Source organism: Manis pentadactyla, chromosome 2, assembly GCF_030020395.1.
Source record: "Manis pentadactyla isolate mManPen7 chromosome 2, mManPen7.hap1, whole genome shotgun sequence".
NCBI classification, from domain to species: Eukaryota; Metazoa; Chordata; class Mammalia; order Pholidota; family Manidae; genus Manis; species Manis pentadactyla.
The window spans coordinates 141,302,701-141,320,522 of NC_080020.1; the positions used below are offsets into that span (position 1 = coordinate 141,302,701).

General features: G+C 62.2%; 1 protein-coding gene across 2 annotated transcripts; it reads left to right on the forward strand.

Annotated features, from left to right (window-relative positions):
* The first annotated feature begins 6,145 nt into the window (after positions 1–6,145).
* On the forward strand, positions 6,146–11,238 carry LOC130682714 (uncharacterized). 2 transcript variants are annotated; one of them, XM_057497563.1, is made up of 4 exons: positions 6,146–6,282; positions 6,826–6,988; positions 7,086–7,215; positions 10,895–11,238. In XM_057497563.1, exons 1-4 carry the CDS (start codon positions 6,217–6,219, stop codon positions 11,187–11,189), a joined length of 654 nt encoding a protein of 217 aa, XP_057353546.1. In that variant the 5' UTR covers positions 6,146–6,216; the 3' UTR covers positions 11,190–11,238. The 2 variants fall into 2 exon arrangements, 1 of the variants encoding a protein (XP_057353546.1); XR_008996006.1 differs by lacking the exon at positions 6,826–6,988 and having other exon boundaries at positions 7,048–7,215.
* The last annotated feature ends 6,584 nt before the right edge of the window (positions 11,239–17,822 follow it).

Below are 17,822 nucleotides of genomic sequence, written 5' to 3' on the forward strand. Positions count from 1 at the left end.
TGCAAAAGGAGACTGGGCAGGAATGGAGAGGGCAGGGCGCCCAGCCAAGGAGGGCGCCAGGAGGTGGGCGCACACAGGACCTGACACAGAAGCCATGAAGGACAAAGGAGAGTGGCTACCAGGAGCCCCCGCCCCTGCACCCGTGGTGGGAGGTGGAGGTGGCCCCCAGCTGCCGGAGGACACAGAGCTGGAGGCGCCTGGCCATCAGGAGCAGAGGGCCTCACAGAGCCGTGAACTGCGGACGGGGTGGGGAGGGGTCAGAGCAGAGCACGGTTTCCACCCACTGAACTGCATCTCCCCAAGAACTCACGCAAACGATGGCAATTCCTTTAGAAGAAAGGCCTGGAGCTGTAAGGAGCCAGAACACAGGGGTCGGGGGTCAGGTCAGCCCTTCCCAGACCAGTCTGCTGAGGACAGGGTGGGGGGAGGGGGAGGGGATGGGGGTACCACGGAGGGTAGGGGGTCTCGTGGAGGGGAGGGATGGGAGAGTGTGTGGAGGGAGGGGAGGGGCCCCGAGGGCAGTGGGAGGGGAGGCAGGGGAAGGGCGCACAGCCAGTGGGCTTGTGGATCTGGAGCGCCCCCCACCCCCAGGCTGGTTGAGGGTGTGGCCTCCACTGACCAAGGATGTGGCCCAGGCAGAGCCCCAGACTCCTGGGGTCCCTGGTGAAGGGCAGAGGGGCAGGAGCTCCCTCGGGGAAACACAGCCGTGCAGTGGCCCTGGGAGACTTGGAGGAAGGGGACATGAGGAGCCCTGCCCTGCGCACTGGGTCCGGGGTGGTGTGTGGTGGGGGTCCTGGGGCATGAGGACCGGTGGGGCTCCTGGGCGGGCCAGTCAGGGATTTTCAGGGAAGCTGACCTGCACCTGGCGTCCGGCCAGGCTCAGGCTGGGGTGAAGGCCTGGGGCACAGGGACACGGATGCAGCTGGGGGCTCCAGGCTGGACCCAGGGCTGCGGTCAGACGGACACCAGGCGTGAAGGGTGGGCTTGGGGTGGGACCAGCCAGGGTGTGGTCTTGAATGGCAGCCCAGGTTCAGAGGACAAGGTCACCCGGGGATGGGGCAGCTGCACTGAGTCAGCTCTGCAGGGTAAGGGCCTGGTACCATCCTGTAGGGTGCAGATCCTGACCTCAGACTTCAGAGCAGGGACCTGAGGTTGGAGGTCAGAAGTCAGAGGAAATAGATAGTCTGGGAAAGGCAGTGTCAGTGACAGCTGGGGAGCAGCGCAGACAGTCCACCCTAAAGCCCATGGGGCTGGGAGGGAAATAGCGTGGGGCGCAGCCCGGCCTGGGTCCAGAGCCCCTTCCCCCGGATGGGAATGAGACTCCTTGCGGGCCCTTCCAGGGCCCCTCCCCTCTCACCCTGGCCCAGGATGAGGCCTGACCCGACCGTGGACCACAGCTCAGTGCCCGAGTGCCCGGCTCAGGAGGATGGTGCACCTGGGCAAGGCCACCTGCTCCGGGGAAGGCACGTGGGAGGCCGGCACTGGTGTGTGACACTGAGAGCCTGCAGGCGCGACCTGCACACGCTGACCACATGGGCCCCACGGGCAGCAGGTGCTCCTCGGCACCCAGGCTCCCACTCTGCTAAGAACCCGGGTCATTTTGATTACAGGCATGGTTTCAATGCACCCACCAAAGGAAGTCACAGTCCAGGGTCATGACTGACAGACGCCCGCTGGGTGGGTGGGTAGAGGGGCCACAGGTAGGCAGGGCAGTCTCCGAAAACAGCCGCACAGGACAGAGCAGGGCAGCAAGCACCCCGTGCTCACAAGGGGGTCGGCCTGCGGTCCTCACTTCCAAGGGCTCCATGCTGAGGGTCCCTTTACAAGGCGCCCTGAGAAGAGCAGAGAGGTACTTGGGATGGGTGCCCAGGCTGGGCTGATGTACAGGCCCGACTCCTGCAAGCTTGGCTCACATACAGAGCACCTAGGCAGCTGCTCAGAAACACTGACATTGTTTTTCTCACCACAGAGGGGTCTTTCAGGGCCACCTGCCCCTCCTGCCCACATGGCCAGCCTGACCTGGGGTAACAGGGGGAGTGAGCAGGGTTGAGGGCCCAGGACACCTGGGCTTGTTTCAGCAGAGGGACCAGCTAGGGCCCAGGGTGAGGCATGGGACCCCCGCCCACGAAGAAGGGCTCTCCAGGGAGTAGGCTCCGAGCCATGCACGTGCCCAGGAGTCTGCAGGGAGGCTGGCTGTCCTGCTGGAGGCCTGGCATCCCCCATGCGGGGGTGTGCTCAGCTGAGGCCCCCTGCGCTCCCAGGGCTGCCCCTTTCTCAATCTCCCTCCCACCCCCCACACTCAGGGTGCTGCATGGGGATCGCCTCTGTTGAACTGCAGGACAGGATGCCCTTTGGGGAGCCCCGCCTCTCCCTAGCCCCTCCTCACAGGACAGGAGGTCATGGGAGGGTCCAGCTCAGTGGGGTCCCCGCTGACCACCCAGCTGTGCCCCCGCCCTGTGCCTTTGGGTCACTGTGTCCCTTTCTCGCCATCCCCATGATGACAAGGCCTGGGGTGGGGTGTTCCCGCAAGGCGTGGGCTTCAAGAGCGAGGCCCTGACCTCCCTCGGTAGGGGTGGACCTGCCTTTTGGAGGCCTCTGGGTGAGGTGGCCCCATGAGGCTGGGCAGGACCGAGCCTGGTGAGTTGCTGGATCTCCTTCGATTCGCTGAAGGATCCCCAGGACCATCCCCACTTCAGGGCTCCCCCCAGGTGCCCAGGCCCCCCGGGTCCTCCATTCCCTCAGGGGTGCAGGTCCAGGCACCCTCCTCCCATCCTTCTCTTCCAGGGCCCATCTCTGCTCTGCTCAGGGGCCCAGCAGATGGCCCGGCTTCCCAGCTTGGCCAGCATTCTTCAGGACTGAGGAGGCTGTGCAGCAGGAGGGGTGAGTATGTGGTGGGGACCTTGCTGCCAGGGGGCCACCAGGGGGCCCCTGAGCACCCTCCCGGGGCAACCAGGATGCACTGGTAGCAAACCCCAGGCTGGCCTTTGGCCTCATGAGCAGGGCAAGGTGCAATAAAACCCCAGAAAAAATAAGGCCAATGTGGGGAGGGAGAGGCCACCACCCACTCCCCGAACCTCTGCTTGTCTGGAGCCCCGCTTGCTTACTGGAACCCTTGGTGGTCCCCAAAGAGAGTCAGGGAAGGCTTGTTTAGTACATGCTGCACCCTGTGGGGAAGGGGGCACAAGCCCAGGCCACCCCCAGGGTCTGTGCCCTGGGGCCCCGTGTGGCTCCGTGGTCCAGAGCCGTGTCTGCAGAAGGATCTCCAGGGCCCTGGTGGGGCCCCCCTGCCTGATGCCCAGAGGCCTCCGTGTCCCTTCCTGGTGTCCTCCTCTGATTCCAGGATTCCCAGGGACAGCAATGAGGAGGAGGGGCCGGTGAGGAGGGAGAAGGGGTCCCGTAGAGGAATGCGGTGGCAGGCACGTGCGAGGCCTCCTTGGGCCTTCCATCCCACCCAGGGGATGACCCACAGGGCCACAGGAAGCAGACCCGCCTTCTGGGGTCTGCCTGGACTCCTGACCAGACCACCAGCGCAGGAGAGTGACACTCACTGCTGTTCCGACTCTGGGCTTTGGGTGGTTATGAGAAGAAGGGATGGAAGGAGCTCGATGGCAATGAAACACTTGGTGGAGCCGGTGGGTGGTGGCCTCTGCCCCCAGGACCTCCCGGCTCAGGTCAGCCCAGAACCCACAGTCTGTGGGTGCAGGGCCAAAACACGCAGAGTAGACCCAGGCCCTGACCCCAAGTTTCCACCCAAGACTGGCGCCAACCTCCATCCGAGCTGATGTTGCTGGCTTTCCAAGTCTGAAGCCATCAGAGCTTTGGGTGGGAAAGGGGACCTTCTGGGCAGAAAACTGTCCCTGCAGAGGCTTGTCCCAGACCCAGGGTGACAAGGTCACCCAACGTGCCCACCCCGTGGGGGGCCTCCTTGGTGGGGGGACCTCCGGCCTTCACCTGCCGCGGTGGTCCTGAGGGAGGAGCTGATTCTCCGGAGCCAAGCCCAGGGCCCTGGGGTGAGGAGGCAGGCCTCCGCGTGGCTTCCCTCACACCTCTGACTGGCGGGAAGTGGGGTCCTTGCCTGGGAGACCAGTCCGCACCCTGGACACAGCAGGCACCACCTCCCAGTGCGGGGTCTACCCACCTCCTGAGGTGGCCGGCATGGCGGCCCACCCAGCGGGGTGATGGGGCTGGGCCAGAAGGGAATGCCTGCAGGAGGCAGGATCTCAGCCTCGTGCCATCACCCATGCTGGCCACTCAGCTCCCAGGTGGCCAGCGGTCCAGCTGGTCATCGACCACTTGGGAGGAGCTGGGAGTCGGCGGGGGAGCGGCCTGAGGGCATCCTCCGAGTGCCATGGATGAAAGGATATCTGCACCCACCCACATGGACTCCCCGGAGGCAGTCACAGTGGTGGGGACAGAGAGGGGATGCCACCGCCAGGCACAGGTCCCCAGAGGACAGGGTGGGAGGAGATGACACAGAAGACCCTTCCTGGGGGGGCGAAACCTCCCCCATAGCCCAGCCAGCCCAGAACAGGGAGCTGTGGCCAGACCTCAGAATGACAGGTCCTTGGCAGGTGGAAGTCCCATGAGAGATGGGGAGGTGCCAGCTGCCGCCTGTGCTGAGCCACTGGCCCAGTCCCCTGTCAGTCACCCGAGCCCAGAGGAAGGGCAAAAAGAACATGGGTGGCCAGAGGGGAGGCCCCCGGAGGAGGGGATGTTCTCAGAGTCGCAAGCCACCATCACCAGGTGGTGAAGCCCCCGCTGTGCTGAAGGCACTGGGCAGTGTTTGCTTTCCAGCCTCCTCACTGCCATCGTCGGCAGATCCTGAGGCAGACAAGCTGCCTCTCTGCCGCAGCTGTGAGGCTGACAGCCTCCGCACACTGAAGGCCGGGGGTCTATGGGTCCTGCTAACCTGAGCACTCCTGACATCTCGCTGTATGCACGACGGCCCACGTCCTCACTGCACCCACCGTCCTCCAGCCCCGCGGCCGCCTGCAAGGATGGGGCTGCAGGGCGGAGGCTCCAGCCCAGGCCAGGGCACCTCCCACCTCCCTGCGTGATGGCGGGTTTGAGTGAGGCCCTCCCTCCATGCCCACCTCCTTCCTCTGGTCTTTCTGAAAGTGACCATTAAAAACCACTGTTTTCTGGAAAGCACCTTCTAAGCTATTGTCTATAGGTTTATTTACCACGACACTTAAGCAATAAAAGCCAACATGTCTAAGAGATGATGGCTGGGGCACCGCCTGATGGCTCAGAAACTCACCCACACACACCTAAGGGAGTCGGAATGCAGCCAGCCTGGTGCAGCTGAGTGGGGAGCCCAGTGCCAGCCTCCCAGACCTGAACGTGGGGTCGAATGAGAGGGCAGCCGGGGGCAGAGCATCAGCCAGAAGCCAGACCCCTCCCACTTCCCCCCTTCCAGCCTCCCATCCCATTCCCCCCATCCCAGCCTCCCCAGCCCAGCCTCCCCCAGCCCTGCAGCCCCCCTCCCTGGGGAGGCCGGTCTGCCCTCTGCACCCCCTGCTGCCAAGCTGCTTAGCTCAGGTTCTCATAGACTCAGCGCTCGGCTCCTCCCTGGTGCTCCCGCTCTGCTCTGTGCACTGTACCCACACTGATGGCGCCTGAGCTAGGAACTGCCAGGGACCTATTTGCAAATGAAGACACGGAGGCACGGGGGTTCATGGTCTTGTCCCTTCACAGGGCTCATCTTCCACCCGCCGTCCTGCAGCCTCCCGGGGGGTGGGAACCATCCTGTTCCCACCTACGTTCCTGGCGATGACTGAGCAGAGTCAGGAATGCCTGAGTCAGCCGCTGGGAACAAGAGAGCCACAGGGCCTGGTGGGTGGCTTGGGTCACAGTAACCTGGCACTGCTGCAGGTAAACACCAGGAGTCCCACAGAGGGGCTACAGGACAGACTGGGGGTGCCATCTCAAGCCCTGCCCCAAGATGGGGCTGCAGGGTGGGGTGTGGACTCCTCCACCTCCCATCCCAGTCTCCTCCTGCACATGGGGACACAGTTCCAGAAGCACAGTATCCCTCTGAGCAGAACCTCACATCCTGAAACAAGAACTGATTTCCCAGCTTCCCTGGGGTTTAGGTGGAGCCACAAAAAGGAGAGTAAGCAAAGCGGATGTGCAACCTCCCGGGAGCATGCTTAGAGGGAGGGGAGGCCCTTCTAGTCTCCTAACCTCCTTCCTGCCAGCTGGAAAGCACATGCAATGGCTGGACCCTCGGCAGACATTTTGAGCCATAAGGACAAAGCCCCTGCTGCTGACAATGGAGCAGTGAGTCAGGGAGACACAAGGAGCCTGCATTCTCGACACTGGGAATCCCTGCGCCAGCCCCGGACCGCTCCTGCAGGCTTGTCTGATGTGATAAAATGGGCTCTGGGCTAATTTAAGGCACTGGGCGGGGGCGGGGGCGGGGGTAAGGGGGATTGCATGTACTGTCACTCCCGGTGAAACTGGATCTCAGGGAATAGGGTCACTTCCATTTAGGAAGCTTTGCTGATGGCAGTGCCTGGATAAACCAGTAGAGGGCACAAACACTCAAAACAAGATTATCACGCTGCACACAAGCAGATGTACGCGAACATGCATGCACGCATATCAGGGCCCCAGGGCTCCCCAGAGTAAAGTTTGCACACCAGCCTATGAAGGTCATGCAGACCCACCACCTCTGAGCGGTCAAGGCATTATTAGCGCAGGGAGTCAATCTGAGGACCCAGGCCTCAGCGGGGCCCGTGGGGGGACAGGCAGAGCACCATCTGGGAGTGTGGCGGAAATAAAACTGGTTCTGCATTTATACATCTGCCTTGAACTCCACAGCTCAAGGGCGAGCCCTGTCGTGGGAGGCGAGCAGCTCTTGAGGGCCGCTCTGTTGTGCATGCAGCCTGTGCCCTGGTAGGCCCCACCTACAGGCAGGACGTGCCAGCCTGGCCGCGTTCCGTCGGACACTCTCAGCGCTGTTTCCACCATGGAAAGATGAAAGGTTTGGACAAAAGAAGCCCCCAAGTCTCATTCAAGTTTTAAATTTGTTCATTTTTTTAGCAACCAGTAGACTTAGTTCTTTTCCTGTATCACTGAAGACCATTTTGAAATGACATGCATCCACACGCAGCCTGTGTCCCCGGGAAGGCACAGTGGCCAGGCAGAAGGAAGGCTCAGCGGCGGGCCTGTGGCTGTCACAGCTCCAAGGCTGGCACACCGTGAGTACAGGTGAGCTGGAGCAGCTGCTGTGGGGACAGCGGGCAGGCTGCACGAGGTGGGGTGGCCCCCCTGGACGGCGCCCACCACCCCCACCTGTTGCCCAGCCCTGCCCCCATCCGGGCTGGGAGCGGGGACCACACCCTGCACCCACCACCGCTGGGCCCAGGCCTGAGCGGGGAATGGACTCTGTGCTCTTGGATGAATGCAGAGCCATGTGGATGGCTGGCTGGGTATGCGCATCCGAGACTGGACATGCACCCAGACCTCAGGGACCACCTGTGATGGCAGAGCGCCAACACCCACTGCAGGACGCCCGTCCGCAGGGCAGCCTGCTGCCCATAGCCCCTGGGAATGCTGGAATGCCAGCACACAGCCCAGACTTGAACAACTGCCGGGGGCATCCCTAGGGTTTTTCCTTTTCCAACTCAGGACCAGCCACAGAAAGCCAGCTGCTCCCTCAACGAGCCACAGGGTCCACTTCGAGGTCCAAGGCCCAAGGCCCCCTCAGGGCGCCTGCACCCCCTCTCCCACTCCTCTGCTAAGAGCTGCGACGGAGTCCAGCTCCTTGCACAGCAGTTCCACTTTGTTCATGTCCATGGCCGGCCTTGTGCCACTTGCTGGAAGGGGCCGTGGCTCACACAGGACTTCAGGGTCCCATGAAGGTCTGGTTCGCTCTGTGCCAGGGACACAGATCCCCAGGAAAGGCTAAGCACCAGGAAGCAAAGGAGGAGGGGGTTCCAGGGACTCTGCCCTCTGTGGACACAGTCCTGCCAGGGGGAAGCTGAGCCGGAGGGGCCCCACTGCTGCCCCAGCCTCCCTCCAGCCCCCGCAGGACCGTCTGCACACCACCACCCTCACACTGACGCTACTGCTGTGGGAAGGCACGTTCAGGGTCAGGCTGATGGGGGGCCAGGAGGAAGACATCAAGGGGATGGTCGGAACTCATTGTACTGGGCTGATCCGGGCCCAGAAAGCTTTACCCAGGGCTGCCTGCTCTTGAGCAGGGCTGGTAGGTCCCACCAAGGGACAGAAACCCTCTCAGGCCCTGGTGGCACAGGGCCCTGGAGGGGCAGAGAGCCCAAGGGCAGCATGGAGGGGTGGTGGAGGGGTGCACAGGGGCCCCCCTGGAATGCACATCCTCCCAGATCCTGGGCGAGCTTGTGGGGTGGGGGGTCCTGTGCAGGTCTTACCAGCTCAGATGAGGTCCTGCTGGAGAGGGCGGGTCCCAAGGAGAGGCCATAGCGCCGACCGTGGGGGTGGAGGCTGGAAGGACACAGCCACAAGCCCAGGGCCGCCTGGGGCACCAGCAGCTGGCAGAGGCAAGCAGGACCCTCCCCAGAGCCTCTGATGCCAGATTCTGGCCCCACACAGAGAAAGAGTAAGTGTCCGTGTTACACCCCCAGCATGGCCCTTTGTGAGGGGCCCAGGGCTGACGCAGAGGCAGGAGGTGGCAGGGTGTCCATCTCAGGCTAGAGGGAGTCTGGCAGGGCAGTGAGGGCCGCTGCGGGACCAGGCCCTTTGAGCTCCAGGAGCAGAGCTGCTGGCCACTGGGGGGACCCTGGGGGCAGAGCTGGGCGTGCAGCCAGCAGGGGTGAGACTGCAGGGGTCCCTCCTGCTCCCTGCCTGCACTCGGCTTGGTGAAGCTGGGCAGCCAGGTCCCAGCAGGGTGACAGGAATGGACTTGGGGCCAGTTATGCCCCCACCCCATCCCTTCCTGCTCCAAACACCCGACAGCACCTGCTGGGGCTGAAGCATGGCAGCAGCTGGATGCCCCCCTTGGTCAGGCACCAGGTCACACTGACACTCTGGCCTTCCAAGTCTGCCCCTACTCCTGTGCCCCTCGGCTTGATTGTGGGACCAGCCAAGCTCTCTGAGCATCCCTTGGGGTTGGAGGACAAGGGGCCACCCTGGCCTCCCCAGACCCCCAGTTCCTGGGACCTGATGCAGTGTCCACAGCCTGTCCTGCACAAAGGAGCTGACCTTCTTGTGCATTTCAGACCCCAACTCTCCCTTCCAGTTGTCACGGCCCACATTCCAGAATGTTCTACCTTAAGGAATGTGCCCCATCTCCCAAGAGCATCTCAGGCCTCCCTTGATGTCTGGGAGCTCTCCTGGCATTGAAGGGTGCCAGTGCCTGCAGGATGGTGAAGCTGGGCAGCCAGGGAGGACGCTGGCAAGCTCGTGGATGGGGGCCTGGTGGTCAGGAGCACACAGAGACAGTATGGCCAGAAGCAGGGCCCAGCTGACCCACAGGGCTGCCAGGGGGATGCTAGGGCCAGCTGGTACCCCCAGCCTGGGAGCCAGGGGGCCAGGGCTGAGGCCTGGGAGGGGAACACTGGGCAAAGCCTGGAGGAAGGCGGATGGGAGCGGGCAAAGGGCTGGTGTGAGTAAGGAGGGGGCTCAAGGAGGGCAAGGAGCCCAGGAGTGGGGTGCTCTGAGTGCAGAGCATGGGTGCCCAGCACAAGCACCCAGTGGGCAGCCCTGCAGACTGGACTGGGGTCAGGAGCATGGGGGCCCCAGCAATGAGGACTCCCCGAAGCCCCCAGGGGGCAGGGACCCCTCCAGGGCAAGGACTCTGGGAGGGCCCCAGCGGCAGGCAACCGGGTGCCTGACACCCACCACCTCGGGAATCAGACCCCCTGGCCACGCAGAGCAGCTGGGGCCCAGCGGGTGCCTGCCTTCACACTGCCACCCCCAACCCAGCGACTTCTCTGCCTGCCGCAGCCTTGTCGCCCCTTCAGTATGGGAGGAGGCCCCCAAAGAGCTCATTTTGCCCCAGCCCCACCTCCAAGCAGTCCTGTTCTGAGGTTCTGGGGGTGAGGATGTCGGCACGCAGACTAGAGAGCACAACCTGCCTATAACAACACCTCCAGGTGACTGGCAGCTCGATGACGCCCTTCACAGACCTGTACACCCACTGCGGGGGCGCCCAGCTGGTGGCGCCCACCACTCCTGCCTGTCCCCCAGCCTTGCCCCCACCCCTGGGCTGGGAGCAGCGACCACACCCTACACCCTTGACCCCTGGGCCCAGCCCTGAGCAGGGACAGACACTGCCCCAGGGCCCGCTTGCGTTCAGGAGGACGCAAACATCAGGATGTGGAGTCCCTATCCTGCCTGTTCCTGCCATGCGTGGGGACCCGGCAGAGCCCTGCACACGGCCGTTCCCGCAGCTCCAGGCAGGCCTGGCTGCCGTGCAGGCCGCAAGAGCGCGGTGCTTGGTGACCTCGGGCTGGGGTGCAGCTCCGGGTCCTGGATGCCCTCAGAGGGCTGGGGGGTAGGCCCAGCATGCTTCAGGGCTGCTCTCAGGAGCAGCAAGGAGCCTCCCAGCCGCACCCTGCCCTGTCCTGGGATGGTGGCCCCAGTCCCACCTATGGAGCCGAGGAAACGCACAGGTTGCCGGGAGTGTGTGCCGCTGGCTGGCCAGGACCCAGCCGGTCTACAGCACTGGGTCCTGCCTTCTGGGTCCCTGTCTGCTCTGCCGGCTGGTGAAGCCCCTGCTGAGGCTGGTGGGGGTCCTCAGCACCCCACAGCCTGGCAGGCTGCCGCCCTGCCCTGGGGGTCCTGGACAGAGAACCCCTGTCACATAATGAACAGCTCAGCTCACATTCAATCCCCATCCGCACGGTATAAAATCGTGTAAAGCTTGTAAAGCTCCCTGCTGCCGGTTCCTCTCTCTCTCACTATCCAGAACCTGCTCACATCTAAGCAAGCACCTGCTTGCCAAGCTCCCAGGGCCGTCAGGACCCCACACCGCTCAGCCAAGATTTCCAAGAACACCTGCTCAAGAGGCTTCCAGAGTTACCCGCCTGCTGCCTCCCCACGCTCATGGAAGTGCACAGATGGCCGGGCAGGGTCTCTGCCCAGGGCCCTGTCTGAGCTCCCGCCTGCTGCCACACCACATCCCCCAGGCAGCAGGGGCTACTGGGGCATGTGGAAGTTATGGTTTTTATATCCCTCTCTGTTCCCAAATGCATTGGGGGTGACAGATACACATGAGATAACAGTTTAAAACTTAGGGGTAGACCATGAGATAAAAACAACTATTCTAGGCACAAGTATAGTCTTGTTTCTATATTTCCATTTCAAAATGTGAGCTGGTTCCTTTAAGTTTAAAATATTGGTGAAAATAGTCATATGAGGGGAAGTATCATTTATCTACATCCACCCCTAGTAAAGACAGAAGTGGCCTGCCCCGCAGTGTCATCTGCCAAGATGCCTCGCCCATCTCTGCCCCTCTAGCCACCCTGCATGGCCCAGGCCCTGGAAGGCCTCTGGGGTTCCGGGGTGCGTGGTGCTCTCAGAGCTGGGGCTTCCCAGGGATCACATGCCACCCCATGCGGCATGTCCACGGAAGTTAGAGGTCCAGCTGGCCCAAACTCAGGCTGTGTGTTCTCATCCCCTTGGTGCCCTTCCGCCCCCAGCTCTGGCCTGACTCGGGTCACAAAGCCCAGGGTCCTGAGATTGGCAGCCCTTCAAAGAACAACGAGCTTTGTAGCATTTGCCAGTTTCCGGGGTGTAAATATAACCACCATGGCTGAAGCCAAGCTTCTGGTGTTTATCCGCCAGCTCACAAATCCCTAAATATTTACCAATTGCTTTTGTAAGTCGGGACACAGATGGCAGCACCCCTGAATGTCCCAAGGCCACATGCTGATGCTCTCTGGGGGTGACACAGGAAACCACAGCTCTGCAAGGAAGCACGGGGGGCAACTCCGAGGCACCACCTCCCCAGAGGGGGCAGGGACCCTCCCTCCAGGCTGGGAGCACTGATATTTGTGAGACGCCTTGCACTTCCAGGCTGGATGCCAGCCCCTGGCCCCGGTGGAGGCCAAAGCTGCCCCTGGTCCTTTGTGGGCGCCGCAGGCCAGGGGGCTCCTGCCGGTCAGGGCAGCCCAAGGGGCTCTGGGGTCTTGGCTGGGTACGGTGGACATGGGCTTGTGGGCCAGCTGAGGTCAGGTGGGGGGTCCCGCGGCCGGTCTGTGGGGGAGGGTGTGAGGTGGTCTTGGGAGGATTTCTGGGGCTAGGGCCAGTTGGGTGGGGGAACACACCCAGGGTCTGCCCTTGTGCCCGGCCGGGGTTGGGACTGACTGAATGAGGCGGGGGAGGCTCTGTGGGTTTGGGGCTGCCCACCTCTCCCTGAAGGCCTAGGAGCTCTCCAGGTGTGTGGAGCCCTGGGCAGACCTGCAGCGCCTCCCAGCCCGGCAGGCAGGGCCTGGGCACGGCAGACCCCATTCTGTTTCCAGTCGGCCCTGATGGGCATGGCTCAAGGGGTCACCGCCCTTACTGCCAAGGCTCCGGCGTGCCCACAGCCCACGACTCAGCTCATGCACTCAGGGCTGCTGTGAGCCCCGCCTGGAGCAGGCTAAGGGGCCCCACCTGGAAATCTGAATCCCCCGGGGGAGCGAGGGCCCGAGCAGCCTCAGGTCTCTGTGCTGAGCCAGGCAGCGGGTCAGGTGGCCCAGGTTTCCGTTCTTACACATCCAAAGTGGAGCAGGTTCCACCACAGGGAGGCCACGGCTGAGAGCGACATGGCCTGGGCTGGGGCTGGGCGTCCAGGCGGGGGGACATCTGATCCGGGATCCCCCAAGAGCAACTTCAGAGCCGGCACAGGTCCACCTGAGGGGGACCAGCCCCCAGCCCCAGGGCCCCTCCCCCACTGAGTGACCCAGACTAGGACTGCCCCCCGCCCCCCCACCAAGCTGGCCGCAGGGTACAAGTCGAATGAACACCATACCAGGCACAGGGCCCCACGCCCCTGCCAGTAGCCCCAGGAGGAGACTGCCACTCCAACAGGACCCCCACCAGCCCGGGTAGAGTCATTCACAGAAACACCCCTTTCCCCCACCCGCTGCCCGACTCACTGGCCAGGCCCACCTGCTCACACCCAGACCCAGCAAAAGCAGGGGGCCGGGATAGAGCTGGGCACCTGCTGAGGTCCTTCCAGAGAGGTGGGCACCTGGACAAACCTGGCTTCCCCAGGAGGACAGAACAACAGGAGCAGATGGCCAAGGGGATGGGGGCAGTGAGGCCACGGCCTCACCACAATCTGTCCCTCCTGTGCAGTGTCCCCCCAGCCCCATCCCTCCCCACTGAGTGATATTCCAGCCAGCGTCCAGCCGGCCCACCACTCCGAGGCCAGTCCCAGCATCTCCCCCAAGCGCCCCTCACCCCTCCCTCTATGTGTCTACCCACTTCCTTCCTTTCTCTCCCTCTCCTCATCTGCACTAAACTTCCTGAGGGTTGTTACACCAGGCTATCTAGCACACAGCTCAGGGCTGAGGTGCAGACACGCAGGACTTAAGACAATCAGGCATGAGGGCCCAGGATGATCAACAGCTCTTCTGATACTTCCCAGAAGAATAGAAGAAAGATAATTAACATTTACTGAGCACTAATTACACATAAAGAGAGTTCCAGCCACAAATCCGCCCATCTGCCATCCATCCACCATCCACCATCCATCCATCCATCCACCCATCCATCCACCCACCATCCATCATCCACCATCCATCCACCCACCACCCATCCACCATCCTTCCACCATCCACCATCCATCCATCCATCCACCCATCCATCCATCCACCATCCACCACCCATCCACCCACCACCCATCCACTCACCACCCATCCATCCACCATCCACCACCCATCCATCCACCATCCACCACCCATCCATCCACCATCCATCCACCCACCACCCATCCACCCACCACCCATCCACCACCCATCCACCATCCACCATCCATCATCCACCATCCATCCATCCACCATCCATCACCCACCACCCATCTATCCACAATCCACCATCCACCATCCACCATCCACCATTCATCATCCATCCATCCACCCATCCTCCCATCCATCCATCTATCCACCCATCCATCCACCATCCACCATCCATCCATCCACAATCCACCATCCATCCGTCCCTCCCTCCCTCCATCCATCCATCCATCCACCCATCCATCCACCATCCATCATCCACCATCCATCCACCATCCACCATCCATCATCCACCATCCATCCACCATTCACCAGCCAGCCAGCCAGCCAGCCAGCCATCCATACATACATACATACACCATCCATCCACCATCCATCCATCATTCCACACTGATTTCTGAATGTCAAAGGCACTGCCACTGTCCTGGGTGCTGGAGCAGCCCAGGTAATAATACTGAAGTGTCCCCTGAAGAACAAGGGCCAGGGGCAGCTACCTCTGTCCAAGAGAGCTGTGGAGGCCTGGTGGTCACCAGCCAGCAGGCACACAGGGATCCCTTAGTGGACACTGGTCCAGAGCTGAAGAAGGACATTCTAAAAGCCAGGGAGTGGCACCAAAAGCAACCTACATGCCCTGGGTGGTCCTGCAGACCCCAAGAGTCACCTGATGGGGCCCTGCAGGTATAGGGCGCAGCTCTGCTCCTGCAGAAAAGCTGCAGTAAGGACCCTCCAGTGTGAATCACTTCCTGGCCGATATCCAGTAGCCCAGCACTTACCCAGCACCTCCCATCATACCCCAAGGCCCCAGCCTTGCCCCAGCCCCTCTCACTGCATCCCTCCCTGGGCTCCTGATGGCCAGAAACAGAGGGCCTGGCTAACCAGCTTAGCCAGAAAGTGACCCCTGTGCCCCAGGGCCCAGGAAGCATACAGAACTCCCGAGCTGGGTGGCCACTGCGGGTCTGTTGTCTGTGCCCATCCCAGGACAGGCGAGGGATGCTGAGGCCGGAGTGGACCCCAAATGCCCCTGCCCTGGGGGTTTGTGTAAAGCAAATGCCTCCTGCACTGCAGGGAGTAACCCAGGTGCACCTGCCATGGGAGGCTGGTCCACTGCATAGGCAGCTGGCCTTTCTCACCGCAGCATGCACATGCGGGCATGGGCTCTGAAACTTCAACCTGAGCCTGGGCACCACACCGCACTCCACAGAGTGGGGATGCACCAGTGGCCGACTTGGCATCTGGCTTGTAAAGGTGGTGACAAAAGCAGCATTCGCTGGCGTCATGCAGTCCCCACACTGGCCCCCCAGGCCAGGAACCACCGAATTCCCATGCAGCACAGAGGCCACAGGCTTTCAGAGGATCTGCTCAGCACAGAATGAGTGTGTCACTTGGCTGTCACTACAGTAAAGCCACCTAGCAATCACCCCAAGCAGTAAAGGTCCCCCTGGCTCAAGCACTGTGCAGTCCCTGGGGTCAGTGGGGCAGGCTTGACTCAACTGGCCTTGGCCCCGGGCTGCGGTGGGGATGGACGCTCTCCGGCTCTCCCTCTGAGAGGGGAGGGCCAGCGGGCAGCAGGCACAGATCCTGCTACTGAAAAGCCACTCACACTCCATTGGCCAAAGCCTGCCTGGCCTGCCCACCACCGTCAGGCCAAGAAGTGCCTGGGAGCAAAAGGGGGGCAAATATTTCCCGCACGATTGTCCAGACGCTCTTAGGGAGTCGTGACGGAAACCAGGGAGGGACAGGGCAGTGCCAGTCTGAGACGGCCCCAACAGCCAGCTGCAGATGTGCCTCGGCACCCTCAGGGCCCTTGGCACGCAGGCCCCCACATCCCGGGAGAAGCCTGAGCCCAGAGTCCTGCCTGGAGCTGAGGGGGGTCCCGCCTCCTGAGGGGGGGGCGCCGGGACGCGCAGCAGGAGCCTTGCTGTGGGGCTGTGTCTTTACCGGCCTCAGGCCGGGCCCCCTGCCAGCCCATGAGGGCCACACCCTCCCAGCAGGCCCCACAGGGTGAGAGCCTGGAGGCAGAGGCCCCTCCTACAGGGTCATGGGATCTGGTGCACACCTGCCTGCCCACCCATGTGTGGTCTCCAGGGATGGGCTGGCACAGGCCTCGACTGTTGGCGAGGAGACCCTCCCTCTGGCCAGCCGAGGGCCTGGCAGCCAAGAACGTCACAGCCTGCTCCCTGGTCTCCCCGTAGTGTCACTGCCTCCCCCCAATGTATCAATGGGTCACATGTTTGCTGTGGAACTCAAGAATAGGACTGAGAAAATATAATCTTCCAGGACGTCATAACCCAGCTGGCTCAGTTCAGCATCTTACTGAATATATGGTTTTCTGTTCATTTGACTTTTTAAACCTTATAGACTGTATTCTTTAGAGCAGCTTTAGAATGACAGAAAATTTAGTGTGAAGTACAGACAGTCCCCATGTTCCCCTGTCCTGAGTATGGTCCTGGGAGAGGCTGTCATCACAAGGTGTCTGCGCTGTGGCTCAAGCTAGCCATCTGGTGCCAGGCCCTCCTTGGGCCTGAGCTGGTGGGAGAGGCGGTGGCTGTGGCTGCAGGGCGGAGGTGCAGCCCTGGGGAGAGAGAGGGAAGGGTGTTGCCTCCACCCCCACCAGGATCGCACTCAGCACCCCCAGTGAGCCCCACCTGAGTGCACATGGCACCCAGCGTAGCAGTTCATTGCCTGGCGGGCCTGCCCACTCACACAGGAGGATGCTGCATTTTGCACAGAGGTGACACATGGCTTTGGGAGCCTGAGACCCAAGGCTCAGGGATCCGGTTGCTGCCCTGGGAAGGGAAGGTTGACCTCCAGTGGGGTGTTTGAGGGCAGCCGGGAGTGCTGTTCACGGGGAAGGTCGGGACTGGATCCAGAAATGAAAGATAATCTGAATAGGTACAGGTGAAACCATCTGATGGCTAGAGTTTGGTTCAAAATAATACTGGCAGGTGGGGGGCCATGGAGAGGAGTGCTGGCTCAGGACTGAGCCATGGGGGGAAGGGCAACGTAGCAGGCAACAGACACCTTCAGTAAAGATGCAAAAGAAGCCTGTAGTGGCTCTGGGCTCTCTGCAGGGGTGCCGACCATGGGGTCCATGGAGCAGACCCCAGCCACGTGGGCCCCCCTGCTGCCCCCACTAATGGACCTCAGGCCCGTGGCATGTGACCAGAGCTCAGCCCACTCAGGGAACACAGCCACAGGGCCTGGGCCCTGTCAGCCTCTGTGGCTCAGCCCCTGGACCACATGGGTGACTCAGTCTGTCCTCATGGCTGACCGTGGCCCTGTCTGTCCCCATGGCTGACCATGGCCCCATCTGTCCCCATGGCTGACCATGGCCCCGTCAGTCCCCGTGGCTGGCTGTGCCCACCTTTTTCCCCTGTGGCTGAGTGTGGCCCCATCTGTCCCTGTGGCTCATCGTGGGCAGGGCTCAGGTTCGGGGAACCAGCAGGCAAGGCTTCACAGCGCCCCAGATGTGCACTGCCAGGAGCAGCTCAGGGGCTCCTGGGGGCCGTGGAGCAGGGGGCTGCTCCTCCTCTTACCTCAGGTTGCTCTGCATCCGCAGGACTTTACCTGCAGAGGGGCCAGCGGATGAGGACTCCCCCGTGGAGTTCAGCAGACATAGTCAGCATGCCTGGTGCAGGAGGAGAGAAAATCCTAGCATGAGAGGCAGCTTGAAGGCATGTGGAGAGGGCCAGTGGGGCTGCCTGCTCCCTGTGTGTCCGTCTGTCTCTGTCTCTCCCACCTGTCTCTGTCTCCCTCTCCCCATCTCTCTCTGTCTCTGTCTCCCCTCCCTGTCTCTCTGTATGTCTCTGTCTCCATCCCTTCCTTGCTACCCACACCCTTCACTCACTCCCAGAGACTCCCTGGGCACCCACTCCAGGCAGGAGGGGTACATCC

Coding starts and splice junctions, on each gene's coding strand:
- LOC130682714 (XM_057497563.1), top strand. CDS start 6,217: ATGGCTGGACCCTCGGCAGACATTTTGAGCCATAAGGACAAAGCCCCT. Junction 6,283..6,825: donor CTGCTGCTGACAATGGAGCA/GTGAGTCAGGGA, acceptor TGAACTCCACAG/CTCAAGGGCGAGCCCTGTCG. Junction 7,216..10,894: donor CTGGCACACCGTGAGTACAG/GTGAGCTGGAGC, acceptor CTCACTATCCAG/AACCTGCTCACATCTAAGCA.